The 18,781-nt window shown below is 41.4% G+C and overlaps 1 protein-coding gene across 1 annotated transcript in view; it reads right to left on the bottom strand.

Annotated features, from left to right (window-relative positions):
• Nucleotides 1–18,781, bottom strand: part of RBM28 (RNA binding motif protein 28) — a 31,661-nt gene that overhangs the window by 7,528 nt on the left and 5,352 nt on the right. Inside the window, exons 6-16 of the mRNA XM_082661899.1 lie at nucleotides 17,530–17,601; nucleotides 16,713–16,896; nucleotides 16,399–16,541; nucleotides 12,778–12,847; nucleotides 10,369–10,478; nucleotides 7,663–7,736; nucleotides 6,738–6,873; nucleotides 5,691–5,755; nucleotides 3,696–3,854; nucleotides 1,675–1,824; nucleotides 1,288–1,362 (exon numbers count right to left, since the gene is read on the bottom strand). Of these exons, the coding sequence (XP_082518025.1) occupies nucleotides 1,288–1,362; nucleotides 1,675–1,824; nucleotides 3,696–3,854; nucleotides 5,691–5,755; nucleotides 6,738–6,873; nucleotides 7,663–7,736; nucleotides 10,369–10,478; nucleotides 12,778–12,847; nucleotides 16,399–16,541; nucleotides 16,713–16,896; nucleotides 17,530–17,601 (1,238 nt within the window). The remainder of the gene's footprint in view (nucleotides 1–1,287; nucleotides 1,363–1,674; nucleotides 1,825–3,695; nucleotides 3,855–5,690; nucleotides 5,756–6,737; nucleotides 6,874–7,662; nucleotides 7,737–10,368; nucleotides 10,479–12,777; nucleotides 12,848–16,398; nucleotides 16,542–16,712; nucleotides 16,897–17,529; nucleotides 17,602–18,781) is intronic.

The raw sequence follows: 18,781 nt of genomic DNA, 5'->3' as shown, positions 1-18,781 counted from the left end.
CGATGAGAAGACCGCGCACTGCAAGAAAGAGTAGCCCCTGCCCGGCGCAACTAGAGAAAGCCCGTGTGCAGCAACGAAGACCCAACGCAGCAAAAATAAATAAATAAAAGTCATGCTCGTGATATACACCATAAAGACACCAAAGCTTGCAAATGTTTGGTATATACGCAAGTTAAGGTATAATATCAATGAGATCTGTAAGAGTTATGGTGTCAAGAATAACCTGGCCCTCTATGTCCTGCGGCAGGATGGGTAAGAGAGTGAGCAATGACTGTGTGCTGACTGTGTAGTATGCGAGACAACTTACACGCACTACCTCATTTAATCCTCATCAACCATGTAACATAGATGATGTTAATCCTATTTTTACAAACTAGAAACTGAAGCTGAGAGAGGTAATAACTTGCCAAGGAACTCAGAAAGGGGCAGAGCCTGAGTTTGAACATGAATATTCTTGTTCCCAAAGTCCCCGTTCTTTCCTCTATGCCACACTAGATTAAAAACAGTACTAAAACTGTCAGGCACCACACTTCTGGAGGCATCTAAGAAGAAAACAGAATTATGGAGAAGAGAGCTGAAATCTACAGGTAATGTAAAACTTAACCTTGGCTATTAATTTTGACACGTACCATCACCAAACACTGCAGTACAAGCACTGCTGATTGGTAATAACATCAGTCTGATTCTCCTCTCTCCTTCCTCCCTGTTCTGTGGAGCTATCACAAGCCAGGCCAGCAGAGGAGAGATGGCCTGCAGAGTTCTAGGAAACTAAGAGTAAAGGGTAACAAAGAACCTAATGAGGAAGAGACCTACTTTAAGGGAGCAGAACCACAAACTGCACAAAACAGTTTAAATATGGCCCTAAAAAAAATATTGTTTTAACTGAACTGTATACTTAAAAATAGTAAAGTTTATGTGTATACTACTACAATTTAAAAAACAAAGACAGGGGCTTCCCTGGTGGCGCAGTTGGTTGAGAATCTGCCTGCCAATGAAGGGGACACGGGTTCGAGCCCTGGTCTGGGAAGACCCACATGCCGCAGAGCAACTAGGCCTGTGAGCCACAACTACTGAGCCTGCGCGTCTGGAGCCTGTGCTCCGCAACAAGAGAGGCCGCAACAGTGAGAGGCCCGCGCACGGCGATGAAGAGTGGCCCCCACTCGCCACAACTAGAGAAAGCCCCAGCACAGAAACGAAGACCCAACACAGCCAAAAATAAATAAATAAAAATTAAAAACAAACAAACAAAAAAAAAACAAAGACAGAAAAAACATTTCAGTTCTGTACCAGGCTGCGCTGGATCCTCAGTTCCTTTATTTTAAGTTTCCTTCGATCTTCCAAAGAGAACTCCACTATTGGTCTCTGTGGCAGAAGGGGACAGAAAGTCATTCATTAGATTTCTTAATCTCTGCATGCAATGAGCTGAGATATCATCCCACCACTACCCTGTTTCTTACAAGTCAGAGGATGCTACTCACTTCACTCTACTTAAATGCAAGGGGCCAGTTCTGCAAGCAGTCTATCCAGTTTAGTGTTCCTTCTAATCATCTTATCACCTGAATCACTGATCACTCCTCCAACGCCTTGCCACTCTTACCCACCATACAAACGTCAGAGGGTTTTCCGCAAATGGCCCTCAGAGGAACATGTTCCCCCCCAAAGGATGAGGTTCACCTTCTGAGGCCCAAAGATTTCTGGATTGTTGTTGATGTGGCGTAGGGCTGCCAGGGCATGCTCGTGCTCCTGGAACTCTGCAAAGGCATAGCCCAAGGACTGACCGTTAATTTTCCCATGAGCTCCTTTAAGGCCTCGCATTACCCGACACTACGAGTAGAACAAGAAAAAGAATCAGTAATTAGAGGATAAAGATCCTTAACAGCTTCAACAAGAAACCAAGTTATTGGAACAGTTTTCATATATATCACCATCACAAGAGTTTTACTGGAATAGCACTTACGAATGTCTGTTTTATTAGAATACACCTACAGAGAGCACAAAATGAGTTAAACAGATATTCTCTTGCTTTCTAAGAGCTTACAGACATCAACACAGACCTACAAATAAGCATGTAAATAAAATAAACTTCCCAAGGAAAAATTATAATAGCTAACTGTTGACATGACAATACACACAAGCTAAGAGGTACGTGGTACTTGAGGTTGTATAAGTTAGCACTGAGGCTAAAAAGCCATCTGTGGATCTCCTCACTGAAGAAACCACTCAGAAAGGAAATTACTGAAGAAGGGAAGGATAAGGACCTGATGGCTTTAGATAAGAAAGACAATTCAGGTATGGGGAAGATCCTGCCCAACATATAGCCTCAGAAATACAGGAAGGAGCTTCAGCTGTCTTGGCTCAGAGCTCAGATCCTCTCTGGCACGATTTTTCCCTAAATCCTTAAGCTGTAATAGGCATCCTGGGGCACCGAGGAACAGTAGGATATTTGGGGAAAACTGACAGTTTACGTGCTTTTACTGCTGGAAGCTGTAGTTATCATGTAACAGAGAAGTCTAGGCATTGGGTACACACGGATGCTGCATTTGGTGTGTGTCCGGTATCTACTCTGTGCCTAGAACTGTGCCATGTACTGTAGGATAATCAAGAAAAGCATAAAATGAGGCTCCTATCCTCAAGAGGCTTACTATCTTACTGAGACACGATATTTACACACACGAAAGAATTAAAAATTCAATATAATGCAAATATTGTAAAACACACATACATTTCTCTAAATGATGGCAGGTGTTAAATGTGCAGACTCTTACTAAGGATTGTGGATGTTAATGAGAAATTACACAACTCACCCTTATGCCAGTAACAGTTGAACAGTTACCAAGTTTTACCAAGAGTGGTGTCGGCTACGTGCTGACATGTTCACATCCTCTCCTGGAATTCCCTGAATACCAATACCTTACATTTTGAAGAGGATTTCCAGGAGTAGGAAAATAGTTTATGGTGATGAATCAGAGCAAAGCAGATTCATAATATTGGCTAGGTTACTTATTCAATAAACACTAATCAAGAGATGGCTATGTGCCAGGTATTATGCCAAGAACTGGGAACAATGAGATAACGCCCGCTCTCTAAGGGCTCAGCCTGGTGGGGAGGAATGACTGGCAGACCATCACAGGACATGTAGTAGTCAGTACGATGACACAGGTACACAGGGGTGTTGTGGGAGCAGACGAGAGGTCTCTATGCACACAGAGCCTAACCAAGCCTTGGTGTGAATCCAGAGTCTGTCTAACACAACTGCTGAAGACCCGGGTGGCTCTCTATGCTCACCACAGGGCACTGAGGACTCTTACTACAGGGTAAGAGCCTACCTGGTAGTGAAATGCCCTTCTAAAGAGCAAAGCACACAGATTATTTTCTCAGCAAGAAAATTAACCTTACCGCACCTGGTATAAAGCTGAGAACACAGCAGGTATTCAATAAATGCTTGCTAAATTAATTCAGCAGGGCAGAGACTTCCTCACATTCTGCTGCAATTTGGTCAGATGTGAAAGGTAGTTCTTAGAAGAGGTCAAAAAAAAAATTTCAACCCCATAAAACCACAAAAATCACCAAACTCAGCCTTGTCTGCTGTGTCCAAAAGAAAATCTGTCAATCTGCCAGCACCACAGCCTGAACGAAATACTCGATCTGACCCAGGATGAGTACCTGAGTTCTGAGTGGGCAGGGCCAACTCTCACCTCCTTGATGCGCACCCCCTTCTCCCCTCTAGTGGCATTCAGCAGCAGCTTTCTGAGCTGTTTGTCATCCACGGCCTTTGGGAGATTGTGCAGGCACAGCCTGGTCCGGGAGACAAAGATATTCTGGTCCTTGAGTTTCTGATGCTTCAGCAGCTCAAACTGAAAGAACAATAAATTGTTAACAATACAATCCACCCTTTAAAAATACAGGCTCATAATTCTCCAACAGGAAAGAATCATGATGCCTATCCAATAACCACACATCTAGAAAAAAGGAGGGAAACCACCCACCCTGCAGCCTTATGATACTCAGCACAGGAAAAGAAAGGGTCAGGGAAGCAAGATGATGGTGGAGAGGTGATAAGATCATGGGCTCTGGAGTCAGACTGAATTAGAAATCCATCTCTAACTGGAGAAGCTACATAAAATTGTTTAAGCCTCAATAATTTCACCTACAGAGTAGAACTGTAGATCAAAATATAAGACCAATCTTTCAGTACTGATGTGAGGCTGCAATGAGGTAATACACATAAAATCCCAAGCTCAAACCCGGCCCAGAGCAAATAAAAAATAATACTGTAGTTAACATCTATGCCAAGCCCTTATCTACCCATCAACTCAAACTAATTACTTAGTCCTTCCAAAAGGAAATGGAATTTATTTAAGAATTCTTGATAGAATATTGTCTCATCTCAACTCTGCCACCTTGAGGCAAAGAAACGTCTCAACTCTCCCACCTTGAGGCAAAGAAACGTCTCAACTCTGCCACCTTGAGGCAAAGAAACGTCAATGGCCATAGAAACAAACTGCGTCTAGAGCCTCAACTATGCTACACAAAGCACTGGTCCCAGGGCAACCTGTCTCTAAAGTGAAAGGATGACATTCTTCCCCTGATTTGTTTGTTAAAATTAGCTCAGTAGAAGAAAGTTTGAAATTAAATTTTTTCTTTTATCAAGTCTCATTCCTGCTGCTTCTTGTTTGGTAAAGGTACTAACAAATCACAAAATAAACAAATACCCTGGAAATGAATATTAAAAGGGCTATTTGAAGGGGTTATCATGCTTAAATTGAACAGTCTAATTTTTCTCCTAGGAAAAACTGTGCCTGCTGTGACTTACAATGTGTATAATCTAGTGAGCTTTTTGCTAGAAAAATTCACTCTAAGGGAGAATTAAATGTGTCACTATCACATTGTGATCAGAAAAGGGCATACAATGCCCCCCAAATAACCATGATTTCCAGATGTTCACTACCAAAAAAAGTTGAGAACACTAGTCTAGAAACTGTACAGAGAAAAGACATGCTGCCTCTTGCTGTCACTAATTCTCATCTCTGTCCGTCATCTTCTGCACTTTCAGGTTCCATAGTTAATTCTGTTAATGATCATGCATCTTTATCATTCTAGGCTGGCTTAGCTTTTTGAAAGTAAGCTATACGGGCAAAAGTAAAAATTACCGAACAAATATTACTGAGCAGCAAAGGAACTCAATAGCATCAGTTATCAGTGGAAATCCCATAACATAGAGTCTTCCTACTGGAGACACCACCCTCCCCCCATCAAAACAGACATCTTAACTCTCCCTTCCAAGACCCATATCTACACCTCCTTCCCTACTAACTCTAGCCACCCTGACCTTCCTTTCTTATGTTATTCTGCATTTATACTGACACCTAATTATATACAGCCCGAGCCTCTAGGGATCTACTCCATGATCCAGAAGCAAACTATGTGGCAAACGTTTACTGCTGAGCATTAGGAAAATAAAGAATAAGACCCAGTTCCTATAATGGCATATAATGCTGACATGATATTATGTATAATGCTGGCTTAGTTGCTGTTTCACCTGTGTGCTTGTTTTCTAACAACAGTGTAAGCAGCACCTGTGACCGATACTTGCTTGGCTCTTTGATGAGCATCTCTAGCATTCAATTATTATTATTTATGGATTTTATTAAGTCATGCAGAACATGAAGACTGGTGCCTAATCTACTCACTCGTTCTCTTTTGGCCATATCAGCAGCACTCACACCCTCTGCAGCCTTCGTCCCAGCACGAATCACTGCAGAAAGAGGGAAAAAGGCCAAGACATCAGCAAGGGAATTTTCACTGAGCAATAAGAGGAATGTGATTTGAATGATGCAAGCTCTCTGTACAGGGCCCAGAGGACTATGCTGGCCAGGACATAGTGGCATCTGGGTAGGTCCAGAAATAGGCTACAGGGCTAAGTTCTTGTCTATGAGCTGCTCTCAAGGACTAAAACTCTGAACATTTTGTGATTTTGTTCCTCTCCTTCCTTTCCCTCAAAGAGTTTCATGTACATGCCCAAAGTCAGATGGAAAGGCCTAGAGGAAATTCTGGAAATAAGTACATTTTAGGCATCTAGAATGCAAAAATGCTCTACCTATAACCTGTCCTTGGAACTTCAATGCGCATGTATTTGGGAGCCATTACTAAGCAGTGAGATAAGCCAACCTAGAAAACAGCTACATCGTAACACAGGGCCTAGTCTCAAAGGCTAATGGTCTCCCATTTGCTAGTCCAGGCTGTGCAGCTGTGCAGCAGGTGGGAATATTGTGTGACCTAGAGGAAAGGATTCTCTTTTGTCTTAATTAAAGCTAATTCCTGATTATCTTTCTCACATTAAGGGAAAGGTACTCAGTGCATATTGAAAACCCATGAGTAATCCAAAAGAGTAATTTTCGTCATAATTTTCAACTTCTTCAGAAAACCTATCAGGAATGATGACAAAAGGCAAAGGTAATTTGAGTTTTTCCTCCCTCTTTGCCCTGCTAATCCTCTGACGAAAAGGTCTAAAGGCAAGCAGGCAGAAAGGAGAACGGGACTCCTTAATCCATGAACTGGGTGAAGCCTTCCTAACAGAAAGCCACATCTACTAAAGTGGATTAACAATATATCACTGTTAAAGAGGACATAGGGTTTTTAATTTGAAACATGCCCCAAACATACTATTGCCAGGTCACTGTCACAGCAAGGGGCCAGCTACTCAGAAGCCTGGTTCCCATCTCCCTGCCACCACTCACAGCCTTCTCGGGCCAGATAGAGGTTCCGGGTCCCAGTCGGCTTCTTCACCTTCTTTGTCCGGAGCTTTGCAGCCTCATCACGGGTCACTGCCAAGTCAACCTTAAGCTGCCGGCCATCCAGTTTAAGCCCACCACTCTGTAACAGATTGCAACCTCTCTTAAAATTCATGACGAGTAGAAACTAAGCACCTGACAAGGAACACCAAGGAAAGGGAAACAGCAAACTCCAATTATACTGTGGAGCCCAACCCCCAGGATGTTTTAGCCCAGCTGGTTGCAAGTAGATCACTGAGCCTAACAGTATCTAGCACAGCTGTGCAAAGGCCACATGTTCGTTTGTTTTAAGGGAGCTGATTAGTCCCAAAGTAGGCCCAAATTGAGGAAAATGATCTGTAAACTGGCAAATTTTTAGTATTCTAAAGAAAGCTAATGAAATGGTAGTATTAACTCTACTCAGGAGAATTTAAGAGACAATGGCAATACAGAGTAACTTATCTCAAAACAATTTATACTTGGTTATAGAAATCACAGAAAAATTCTCAATCACCCACACTTTCTCTCTCAAACATTTACTCCACTTCACAGATGGCCTTAATCCCTTCTTGTCCCAGTGTTTCATGTCATCAGCCTAGGATAGAGACTGACATACAGAGAGTGAACCGTAAATAGATTATTATACCTGTTTCCTCACCTGTAAAGTAAGAATGATTGTACTTACCTTATACACACCTACAGGGCTGATGTGACGATTAAGTGATGCATGTAAAGCTCAGTGCCTAACACACACTACGTGCTCAACAAGTGTTCGCTTTATTATTATTATACCACTGACAATAATAATAATAAGGCTTTGTGCCAACAACAGATGTTGCCCCTGGGAGCCACTACTGCCTAAGTTACAGAGTAAAGGAAATGTCTTCCTTACCTCGGTCTCTGGAGAAGCAGCTTCAAGGCATTTCTGAGCCGCTTCTTGAGTCATGAACTGGGCAAATGCACAACCTGCACAGAGAGAAAAAACTAAGTAGATCCCAAACACCCATGGCCCACCAGGAACCCAAAGACAACAATACAAATGGTGGCAGCCTGACACAAAGTGGAGGGGTAGCAGCATCCTTTTGTTTAGTACTATGAGACTTAACTAAGAAGCACTGTGTCAGGCACTGGAGGTTCAAAGACAGGTAAGATAGCACACTTGCTCACAATGAACTTTTATTATTACTTCCTTCATCTTTTCTAAGGCTTCTTAGAAACTTTAGTCTCACCATTCCACTCCTTAATAAGAAATATCCACAAGAAATCTAGAGAAATTCCAGCCTAACATTTAATTCAGTATCACTCTCTGTGTGCCTATCAGAGGACTAAAAAAATGAGGCAGCAACCACTTAACCCTGAAATTAAATTACAGATCTCACTGTCATCACAGTCACTGGGAGGCATTATATAAGGACAGATCTAGCTCTTAGAGTAAAAGTCCCTGGCCTCTACCCCATGAATACAGTTGTGAACCAGAAAGCCGTGAGCTCAACTCTTTTTTGTTTTGTTTTGTTTTCATGGATTCAACTCGACTCATGCTGTAGAATTTCCACACCTTTCACTGGTTAGAGGCAGGGCCAATCAACCCATCCTAATTTTCTGCTCTTGATAAAAAGCAGCTTATGTAAGAAAAAAATGTTCACCTTACAGTAAACACACACAAAAAAGAATTAAGTTCCATAATATTTTGTTAGTATTCCTTTAAACTTTAATTATTCCCTCATATATGAAAATAATGCCATATTTCCTGGAGCTACTGGAGCACTGATCTTTTGCCCCTCTAAGAATGAATGGCAGCAGACTAACTGAAAGGACACCTGTGGCAGGCCAACCCAAGGGTCGCCATCTAGTGAGGTCTTCCCTGCTTCCTCCAGGCAGAGCCAAGTGCCCCCCACCAACCCCCGCCGGTCCTCCACTCTCATCTCTATTACAGCACTGGTCAGGTGGCATCTTCCCCAAAAGACCTGAAGGTCTCTGGAAGAGGGGCCATGTTTCTTGGCTATTTCTACATTTGTAGCACCTACCATAATGTTCAGCATTAGTAGATACTCAATAGGAAGAAACAAGTAATAAAGAAAGAAATATGGGGGGGAAAATGTTTCTAACAGGCAGATTAGCCTGTTTGTCCAATATGAAGAAAATAGGATGAGTTCTTCTCTCTGAATGGGTAAGAATTTTACCATTGGAATTTCCAGGGTAACTACTGGGTTAAATCCTACCACCTTCCTAAAAGTCTTCAGACAATACTTAGCCCTTCCAGGCAGTGAAACAGCATGCTGACAGGAATGAGGTATAGGAGGAGGTTGTGTGAGGAGGCAGAAAAAGTGCCAGAAAATTTTAATATGAGCTCAGGAAAGACAATGCATTATGAAAAAAAAATAATGGAAACTATGCCTATTAAGACCATTAACTCTCAGCTAACATTAACAGACCAAGAAAGAGACTGAGCAAGTCAACTACAGACTCCGTTCTGAAAATGTCAACCCAATACACTACTGCACCCAGAAAGAGACAAAAGAGATCATCAAAGTCAAGCAATATCCTACAGTACTTGTAACATTTTATGCAATCCTAGTTGCCCATTTTCAGAAAAATATACTAGAAATGGAGACGGTCCAAGAAGCACAATTGAATATCAGAGCTGAACGCACGTTAACTGATTAGTTGAACCCACTCGTGTTACAGATAAGAAACTGAAGCCCACAGTGGTTAAATGATTGCCAAAAATCACCCAGCCAGTCTATGGTTTAGCTGGGATTAGATCCCTCATCTCCAGGAAGCAGTTCAGTTTTCTTTCCATTATACTACCTCATTTACATCTTTCATAGCTGAGTAAAAACCAAAAATGATCAAGTTTCATCAAACTGGAAAATAAGAAGGTTCAGAATGGAGGCAATTAATCCATAGGTAGGCTCCAGAGAGCCCCAAAACACTCAGAAATGGCATTTTTCTGAGGACAGGGTTCAGAGATTTTGCTAGATCTCAAAGGAATCAAGAACCAGAATGAATTAAGAATTCACTGCTTTAGTAGAACGACTGCAGTTGATAAAATCAAAGATTATGAACGGGTTGAAAAGGTGCTTACCTAACAACAGTATATTAGAATGAGGAGCGGTCAACCTTTAAGCTCAAAAGAAATAGCTTTAGGGGGGGAAAAAAAAAAACTAAGGCAGCACTCCTGCTACATAGTTTTCCTTCTGACTGTTGCCACTGCAACAAAGTTTCTGTCAGCTTCCATCTCTAACAAAAGCAACTGAAAAATATCCCAGCAATTTCAAGCAATGTGGAATGATTAATACCCATGAGATGCTATCACATCTGAAATTCAAAGAACAACAAATGAAATTCATTACCCTAAAGTAAATAAACAAGAGCTTAAAAAGCTGAGACAAAATTATGGCCGGCAGCACCATTACAGATGCTGAGCTTGACAACATGGAAGACAACCTCAGAATGTCCTTGGTGCTTCTATGGATCACAGAAACCTGGATAATGGTGGACCCCTCAGGGTGGCACACGCTATGCTCTCATGTAACCCAGTCAGTGCCCATGGCAGTGGTCTCAACCCTTTTGGGCCTGACCAGCTGACAGCAAATACCTTTAGAATGCTCTGTGTCTGGATGCAAGACAATCCGGACGTATTTAAGATCTCCAAACTGCTGGAGGAGCTCTCCAAGGTCTTCTTCCTCTGAGTCGAAGGACAGGTTTCTATGGAGGACAATCAGGTCACAAGAAAGGTCAATTACAAAAGTGAGATCCTACGTTCCAGTACAAGGTGAGTAAGTTAGACATCAACTGGAGTGGTTCTCTTGCTCATAACCACCCTTCCCAGGGACAGCACCAGGGGGTGGCTCCCACTAGCCAGGCCTCCAGTGTATGACTCTGCCTATAGGCTGTAACCGACTGACCTTCCTGTTAATCAAATTCTCCTTCCCAGGAATATAAAACGTGAACAGACATATACAAAGACCAGAAGTTTTGGATACAGATTCACTTCAAAACAGCAGTGTCCCACTTGAGGGAAGCTTATGGGGAGCTGAAAATGTTCTGTATCTTGATCAGAGTGATGGTTACACGGATATACATATATCCATGTATAAAGGTATATGTATATAGATGGTTATATACATGAAAAATGTCACTGATTGTACACTTACATTAAACACACTTTACAGAATACATGTTATACCTTAACGAGGGATAGAAAAAAGGATGGGCGTCTTCAGAAAAAAGACCACATAGCCTTCTGCAGCCAGGGTCCCAGAACCACCCAGATTTTCATCCCCTTCTTGAGGTCTGCTCTTTGACAACTTCTATTCCGTGAGCCACCCTAATGTTCATCCAACATAGCAGCCTTTTCACTTAAACTGGCCAAACTTAGTTTCCCTTACTACAACCAAAAGACTCACAGACAGCTAATGAAAAGTCAAATGTCTCTCAATGTCTCCTCTGTACTCCTATGAAATCCAGGTTTCAGTTAAAATTTTACAGAAGTCAGAAAATCCTTCAAAATAATAACTCAAAACCAAACATGGTAAAGTTTACTAGCTAAGCGCAAAAAAAAAAAACCTACTATTTCTCTCGATGGGATTAGAAAATGTTGGAAGGAGATTTTGTTCTACTAAATTTCAACACAGTGTAAAGATTCCTCTTTTCCCAGCTATGCACAGCCTTTCAGGGGTAAGAAAAACAGTCCCAAATAAATATCTACAATTTTACTTCTCTTATGCTAGTTAACAACCCCATAAACAGCTCTATCTTATGGAATAACCAAGATAAAAGAGATGTTCTGGAATAAGACATATCCTAGCTACATTATTTCTTCTAATTTGCCTCATCGTGGACATAGTTTTCTCTCTTCCATCCTTTACTTTCCTAAGTTCTTTTTTAATTAAAAGATGTATAAGGAATGGTATCCTTGGTATTGAGGTCACAGGCTTCTAAGTGTGACATTCCTTCTTTCCTGTTACACAGAATCCTCTACAAATACAAAATTATATGGAAATTACAAATAACACATTAAAAAAAACATGGAAAGACATGCTATAAAGAAAGAAAATGGGACATATATACACTAATATGTATAAAATGGATAACTAATAAGAACCTGCTATATAAAAAAAATAAATTAAAAAATTAAAAAAAAAGAAAGAAAGAAAGAAAATGGGCTACAGCACAGCATGTATAGGCTAAAATCATCTTTGTAAATATTTATGATGTTATGAACATGTGTGTGGGTGTTCCCCAAGCAGTGATAAGGTTAACTTTTTGCTTATTCATTTCCTATATTTCCCACAATAAACATAAATTACTTGTATAATGAAAACAATCTTAAAAGACTATACAAGAGAATAAAATAGACATCTTTAAAATAAGACCCAAATGGCCCTAGCACAATGGTACTTAAGAAAGGATGAGAAGGCATGCTTGAGGTATGCCGAAGATATCCCAACCTCCTGAAAACACCAACCTACTGCAGTCAGTAGGACTAAAACAGCAATGGCAACATGATACAACACCTATCTCCCTCCCTCAGTTTTCCAGGAAACAGATGGGATGCCTCACTATACTCTGGACATGACTGTAGAAGATTAAGTTAAGCATGAAGAGAGAATTCGTTTGGGATAAGTGGTATCACCCCTCCCCAGCACTCACCCTAAAACAAAGGCCAGAAGCAAGATGGTTCTAATAGTTGAAAAACTGATTTGTTCCAAATGATCCCACCCCAATTACAAAGAATGAAATCTAAATGAGGACAAGCTATAAAGACCCCTGCTATTTATCTTCTGTGTATAGTTCTGATTCTCCTACACATTTCTCATTGTGTGCTATGTTCCTAGGCAGATGTGCTAATGGTCTTCGATACATCTAACTTTTTGGCCTAGCTAACAGAATTAGTGCAAAAAGAAGACGAACGAAGAAAGGAAAGAAGGGAGGGAGGAAGAAGGGAAGAAAAGAAACCTATGAAGGCAACACAAACAGCAGTTCTCAAGATAGAAAGTCATACCTGATAAAGACAGTTTTCCCTTCATTCACATCAGAGGGTAATTTCCTCTTCTTCTTCTTCTTTTTCGAGACTTGTGTATCCAAAGTAAAAAGAAAAACAACAAACTGAAAAAGACTAGTACAAGCCTTACAACAAAGGCTTTTAAATATATAAAGATCTTACATAAATTAAGAACTCCAATTAAAAATGAACAAAGGATATGCAACTAAAATATATGAAGATGCTCAAATGCACTCATAATTAAAGAAAAACACGGCACAAGAAATGAGATACTATTTATCACCAACAGATTGGCAAACAACAAAAACGACAGATGAAATCCATTGTGGTAAGGGTGTGGGGAAAAAGAGAGATTCCCATATACTGTTGTGACAGTGTAAACTTTCTGGAAATACAAAATGTAAACATTTGAGGAGAAAAAATATATATCTACATTCGCATACACAAATATACATTATATTCTACGTAAGTGCATATACATTCATGTTTTTGCTTATAAAAACATTAACTATCCTTAGATACACAAGAAACACTGGTTGTCTCTGGGGAGGGGCCCTAAGTGGCTGCGGATTTGGGTTTAAGGGAGACTCATTGATTTTAAGAATAGACATAGGGGCTTCCCTGGTGGCGCAGTGGTTGCGAGTCCGCCTGCCGATGCAGGGGACATGGGTTCGTGCCCCCGTCCGGGAAGATCTCACATGCCGCGGAGCGGCTGGGCCCGTGAGCCATGGCCGCTGAGCCTGCGCGTCCGGAGCCTGTGCTCCGCAACAAGAGAGGCCACAACAGTGAGAGGCCCGCGCGCGTACCACAAAAAAAAAAAAAGAATAGACATATATGCTTATATATACACGGAAAATTTCTGGAAGGATACAAAAGAAATAACAGAGATTACTTTGGGGGACTATTGGGAGGACTGGTGAGGAACTTTTGAAGATCTTACATAAATTAAGATCTTACATAAATTTCTATATTATACCCTTCTGCACTATTTATATTTTTTGTACTGTATTCTTAATTAATTTTCTCTCATTATTATCCATCAGTCTTATAATTTTTTCAAGTGAAAGAATGGTAAGAGATAGCTGAATCTGGTTGTAGAATGCAAGGTCTCTCAGTTCCTTCAGAATAAAAGCTTCTTTGCTTCTAAGGTGTCTACTATTCTCTCCTCACAGAAAAGGCTTATTTCCTCAGATTTCTCATATGGTCAAATCAACATGCCAGACTTACAGAAAAGGGAGAAGGGAGACCTGATAAGTGAATAAAAACCTCCACCCAGACAAACTAAAGGACCACTTACTGACTGCTCCTCATTCTGTAATGACCTGCCTCCCTCAATAAACTAGTTGAGTTTAAACCCAACCTTCTTGATAAAAGTAGCAATATGGTTTGGTTACAGTTTTACAAAATGCCCCAGGAGGTCCTTTATCCCCATTTCAGTTCAAAATTGTTGTTTATACTCCACCACTGCCACAGAACAGTAACAATGATAATACTAGTAGTACAAGGCATTAGTCACACAAATAATTTAATCTTCACAACAACCCTATGTGGTTATTATCTCCATTTTATAGATGAAGAAACCGAGGTATAAAGAGGTTAAGTAACTTGCCCCAAAGTCATACCTTAAGAAAGGAGCAGAGACAGGATTTGAAACCCTCTGCCAAACAAGCTATTATTGTGATCTCTAGGAAATGTGGCATTTTATTTTCTTTTAACTCCTGTTCACCCAGTGTCTAGCACTGCAGGCACTCTGAATATTTGTTGTCTGAATAAACGAAGGTGTAGTAATAGTAAAAAAAAAAAAGAAGTACATTTTTCTCTCATGACAGGTTTAAATATCACTGTCACACGAAGCATCTATTCCAACCTTTCCAAAGAGCAAACACATGGGCATTTACATACAACACGGGAAGGGTGTGCACAGAAGTGTTCATTCATCAGGTCCAAATTGGTTCATCTACATTTTTAAAAAACTCTGATGAAAGTGCAGAAGTGTTTTTGTTGGTCTTTGCTTGTTTTCTTGCCAATCCTTTGTGACTGAAAGTAGTGGAACCAGATCAAAAGCTCCTAGAGAACAAGGATTTCTTTTTTCTGTTCAGCCCAAAGTTTAACATTAGTAGGTGTTCAATAAATGTTTCTTTTTAAGTGAATGATGAGGAAAGGAGACTTGATTTGCTCAACTGAATGGAGTAGTGGAATGCTCAGACTGCCTCCGCCTCCCTCCCAGTGACCACTAAAGGCAGAAGATTTTATCAGCAGCCAAGTTACATCTAACTTAATGAGACTCACACATTTTTTAGAAGATTGTTGGTGGAGGGGGTGGGGGGAGGGGGGGCACATACAAATAAGATTAGTAGCAACAAAGGCAACTAATACTGTTGAGAAGGTACTCTCCGCAATGTCAGGAGATGGGGACCTCTAACATCCAATCACAGATGAAGTAATATGGAAACTAGAGGCAAGGACTTCACCAGAACCAGACAATTAAAAATGAAAAAGCCAGGACTTGAACCCACATGATTTGACTCCTAAGCCCATGATAAAAGGCAGAAAAGACTGCTTAAAAGAACTGAGCTTTTCCAGATAAGAAATTCTGAGTTCAGTAGTTTGTTACTATCATAATGGATTATTTTATTGTTATTGTCAGTCTTCATCCTGGAAGGTGCCAGTGATTCAAGTACCTCTGATTCTGAGTAGAATATACTAAGCTGATGTTCTAGGGTTTGCTAACACTGCAGACACGCTTAAAATAATACCTCTAATCAATGAGGGGAAAAAAAACACCATCTTTGGGCTTTCAAACCTACTCCGTATTATCTGTTGTTTACAGACAACAGCATGGATGGAAAAATACAAGTGTTTCCCTTCCTGAGTTTGTTACATTTAATAAAATGTAATTTTAGTACAGAAGTAAATAAATTAAATTAATTAAATAGAACCCATTTTGGTGGTAGGATGCAATATCCTGTTTATCCAGTTATTCATTCAATTTGGGTAATTGAGAGAGACAGAGGCAGTGCCTCAGCATTAAGCTAGGTTTTAAATTCCCTAAGAATCTTAATCCTCAAACACTATTCCAAACTCATTAAAAAAAAAAAAAAAAAAACCTTTAAAACAAAGGAATATAGGGGCTTCCCTGGTGGAGTAGTGGTTAAGAATTCGCCTGCCAATGCAGGGGTCCCGGGTTCGAGCCCTGACCCGGGAAGATTCCACCTGCCGCGAAGCAACTAAGCCCGTGTGCCACAACTACTGAGCCTGAGCTCTAGAGCCCGCAAGCCACAACTCCTGAGCCCACGTGCCACAACTACTGAAGCCTGTGCGCCTAGAGCCCGGGCTCCACAAGAGAAGCCACCGCAATGAGAAGCTTGCGCACCGCAACGAAGAGTAGCCCCCGCTCACGGCAACTAGAGAAAACCCACCTGCAGCGACGAAGACCCAACGCAGCCAAAAATAAATAAATAAATAAATAAATTTATTAAAGAAAAAAAAAAGGAATATAAAGGTTTCATTTTCAGCATTTAAACATAAATTTGACAGGATACCTTAGGGTCCTATTTAAAAAGAGGATTGAGCTGAACTGATGCACATTTCTCGGTGACTTATTTTAAATTTAAGGCAAACCTTCCTCCTCTTGCTCTTCAGTGTTGGTATCACTCTGACCCAGGTCCTCTCCACCATCGATCCTGTCTCTTTCCTCCAGGTCGCTGTTGTCATCAGAATGCTCCTCTTCACTGCTTTCTGCAGGTGCTGCCCTCTTGACTGCTCTGCAATGGCACAGATCAGAACTAAGGTTCTGGGATGAGAGAGGGGCCTGCCTCTCCAACTTCACTGCACATGTCAATTCTGCAATGACGGGGGCAGGGAAGATATCATTTTCCTCTCACGGACAACCCTGAACCTTCCTCTGTTGTCTCAGGACACACTGAGCCACTTACCTCTTCTGAATTTGCACAGGCTTGGTCAGCTTCGACTCTCTATTCTCCTCGTCCTCCTCCTCTTCTTCATCATCTTCCTCATCATCATAACCACCATCATTCTCCTCCTCCTCCATATCCTCTTCTTCCCTGCCATTCTCTTGACCTAATTCCTGACATTTAGGTTCAGGCCTCTTCTTCTCACCTACATACATAGTTGGTAAAGAAAGTTAGAAATTCATTTAGTATCCAAAACAAGGTTATTTAAACAAGAGTAACTAATACCCCAAGTTCCCGGTTCCTTTGGTTTTACAGAAGCTCATATATTTTTCTTACTGTACATAATAGGAAAAAGTATGGGAAAAAAAAAAGCACAAAAACAAACAACAAAAACCCCTCATCACTGAGATTCCCTCGGAGGCTGTCCCATTCATCAGAAGCCTTAAGGTTAACGTGGCTCAGCAACTGAGCCTCTGCAAACAGCCTATCATTGTGCACCATGGCCAGCACAATGCATGCTCTGGAGCCCAGCCATGAAATTTAATCCCTGTGAGTTCTGTTCTCTGAGCTCCTGGTGGCTTAAAAGCCAATTGTTTTCTAAATAAAAATCAAGTTCTAAGTTTCCCTATTTTTAATGTTCCATCACTCCCTATTACGAAAGCTGGGAAAGTACAGCAAGTAGTAGGGACAATGAACTTGAGCCCCACTCTTCACATCCACATCAAGGAGTGGGCTTATATTCAAAAGATCCTGTTTTGGGACCAGATCACCAGATGGTACAATACAGACTGACAAACAGGACATAAAACCCCTCCTACCCAACACCACTGCATCTTACCTGCGACAGAGGCAGACTGTGTATTTTTATATTTATCCTTTGCCACAGCCCAATCCACAGCCACTGTCCGCCCTGTCAGACAGAAAAGTAGCATCAGAAAGGCCTTCTCTTTAACATTCTTATTTCCTATAAATGACTTCCTATTCGTCAAAGACAGTAATGGAACCAAAGGAGACGAAGAAACTGCGGATTCAGAGACTGTTGGTCCTAAAATAAAACTCCTGGTAGGTGTCTATTCTTTTAACCCTTCACCTTTTTATCAATGAACAGAAGTTTTGCCTTTCTACACAGCCACTACACCTAGAACAAGATAGAGTAAGAATCAGAACAGTGTTTCCAGTTAGACCAAGTTTCCAGTTATACTAACAAGAGGGAAAATAGACATTCTGGAATAACTGCGCATCACTCAGAAGTTAGGAAGTCTCCAAGCCAATCCCTCCTTTAGGCACTGTACCTGGTAAATCAATACCTAGAGTAACGTCAAAGTCAGTTTAAAAGCCCACAGGTGGACGTCCCTGGTGGCACAGTGGTTAAGAATCCACCTGCTAGGGCTTCCCTGGTGGCGCAGTGGTTGGGAGTCCGCCTGCCGATGCGGGGGATGCGGGTTCGTGCCCCGGTCCGGGAGGATCCCACATGCCGCGGAGCGGCTGCGCCCGTGGGCTATGGCCGCTGAGCCTGCGCGTCCGGAGCCTGTTGCTCCACAACGGGAGAGGCCACAGCAGTGGGAGGCCCGCAGGTTCGAGCCCTGGTCCGGGAATATCCCACATGCCACGGAGCAACTAAGCCCGTGCGCCACAAGCACTGAGCCTGTGCTCTAGAGCCCGTGAGCCACAACTACTGAAGCTTGTGCACCTAGAGCCCATGCACCATAACAAAGAGTAGCCCCCGCTCGCCGCAAGGAAAACCCAATGCAGCCAAATAAATAAATAATAAATAAATAAATTTATAATTAAAAAAAAAAGCCCACAGATGCTGAATAGTGATCATAACCAAGAGGGAGGAACCTGCTAATCCCACATCCTCTAGACAGCAACCTGCCTCTAACAGTCAGGGACAGTTTTTCATTAGGGATTTAAAAGGACACTCATCACCAAAAAAAGAAAAGAGAAGGACAGCATGGGTCCTTTACCTAAGATCAAGTACTAGGAATATTTCACCAAAACAAGCTTCAATATTAGCAATGAGACTCTCAACAAGGCAAACACCTTTTGAAAATGTAGAAAGTGGGTTACTGTGCTAATTTGCCTAAACA

Source organism: Grampus griseus (assembly GCF_964374135.1).
Source record: "Grampus griseus genome assembly, chromosome: 9".
NCBI lineage: Eukaryota > Metazoa > Chordata > Mammalia > Artiodactyla > Delphinidae > Grampus > Grampus griseus.
Note: the sequence above shows the minus strand (reverse complement) of the source record. Positions and strands in the feature narration are given on the sequence as shown.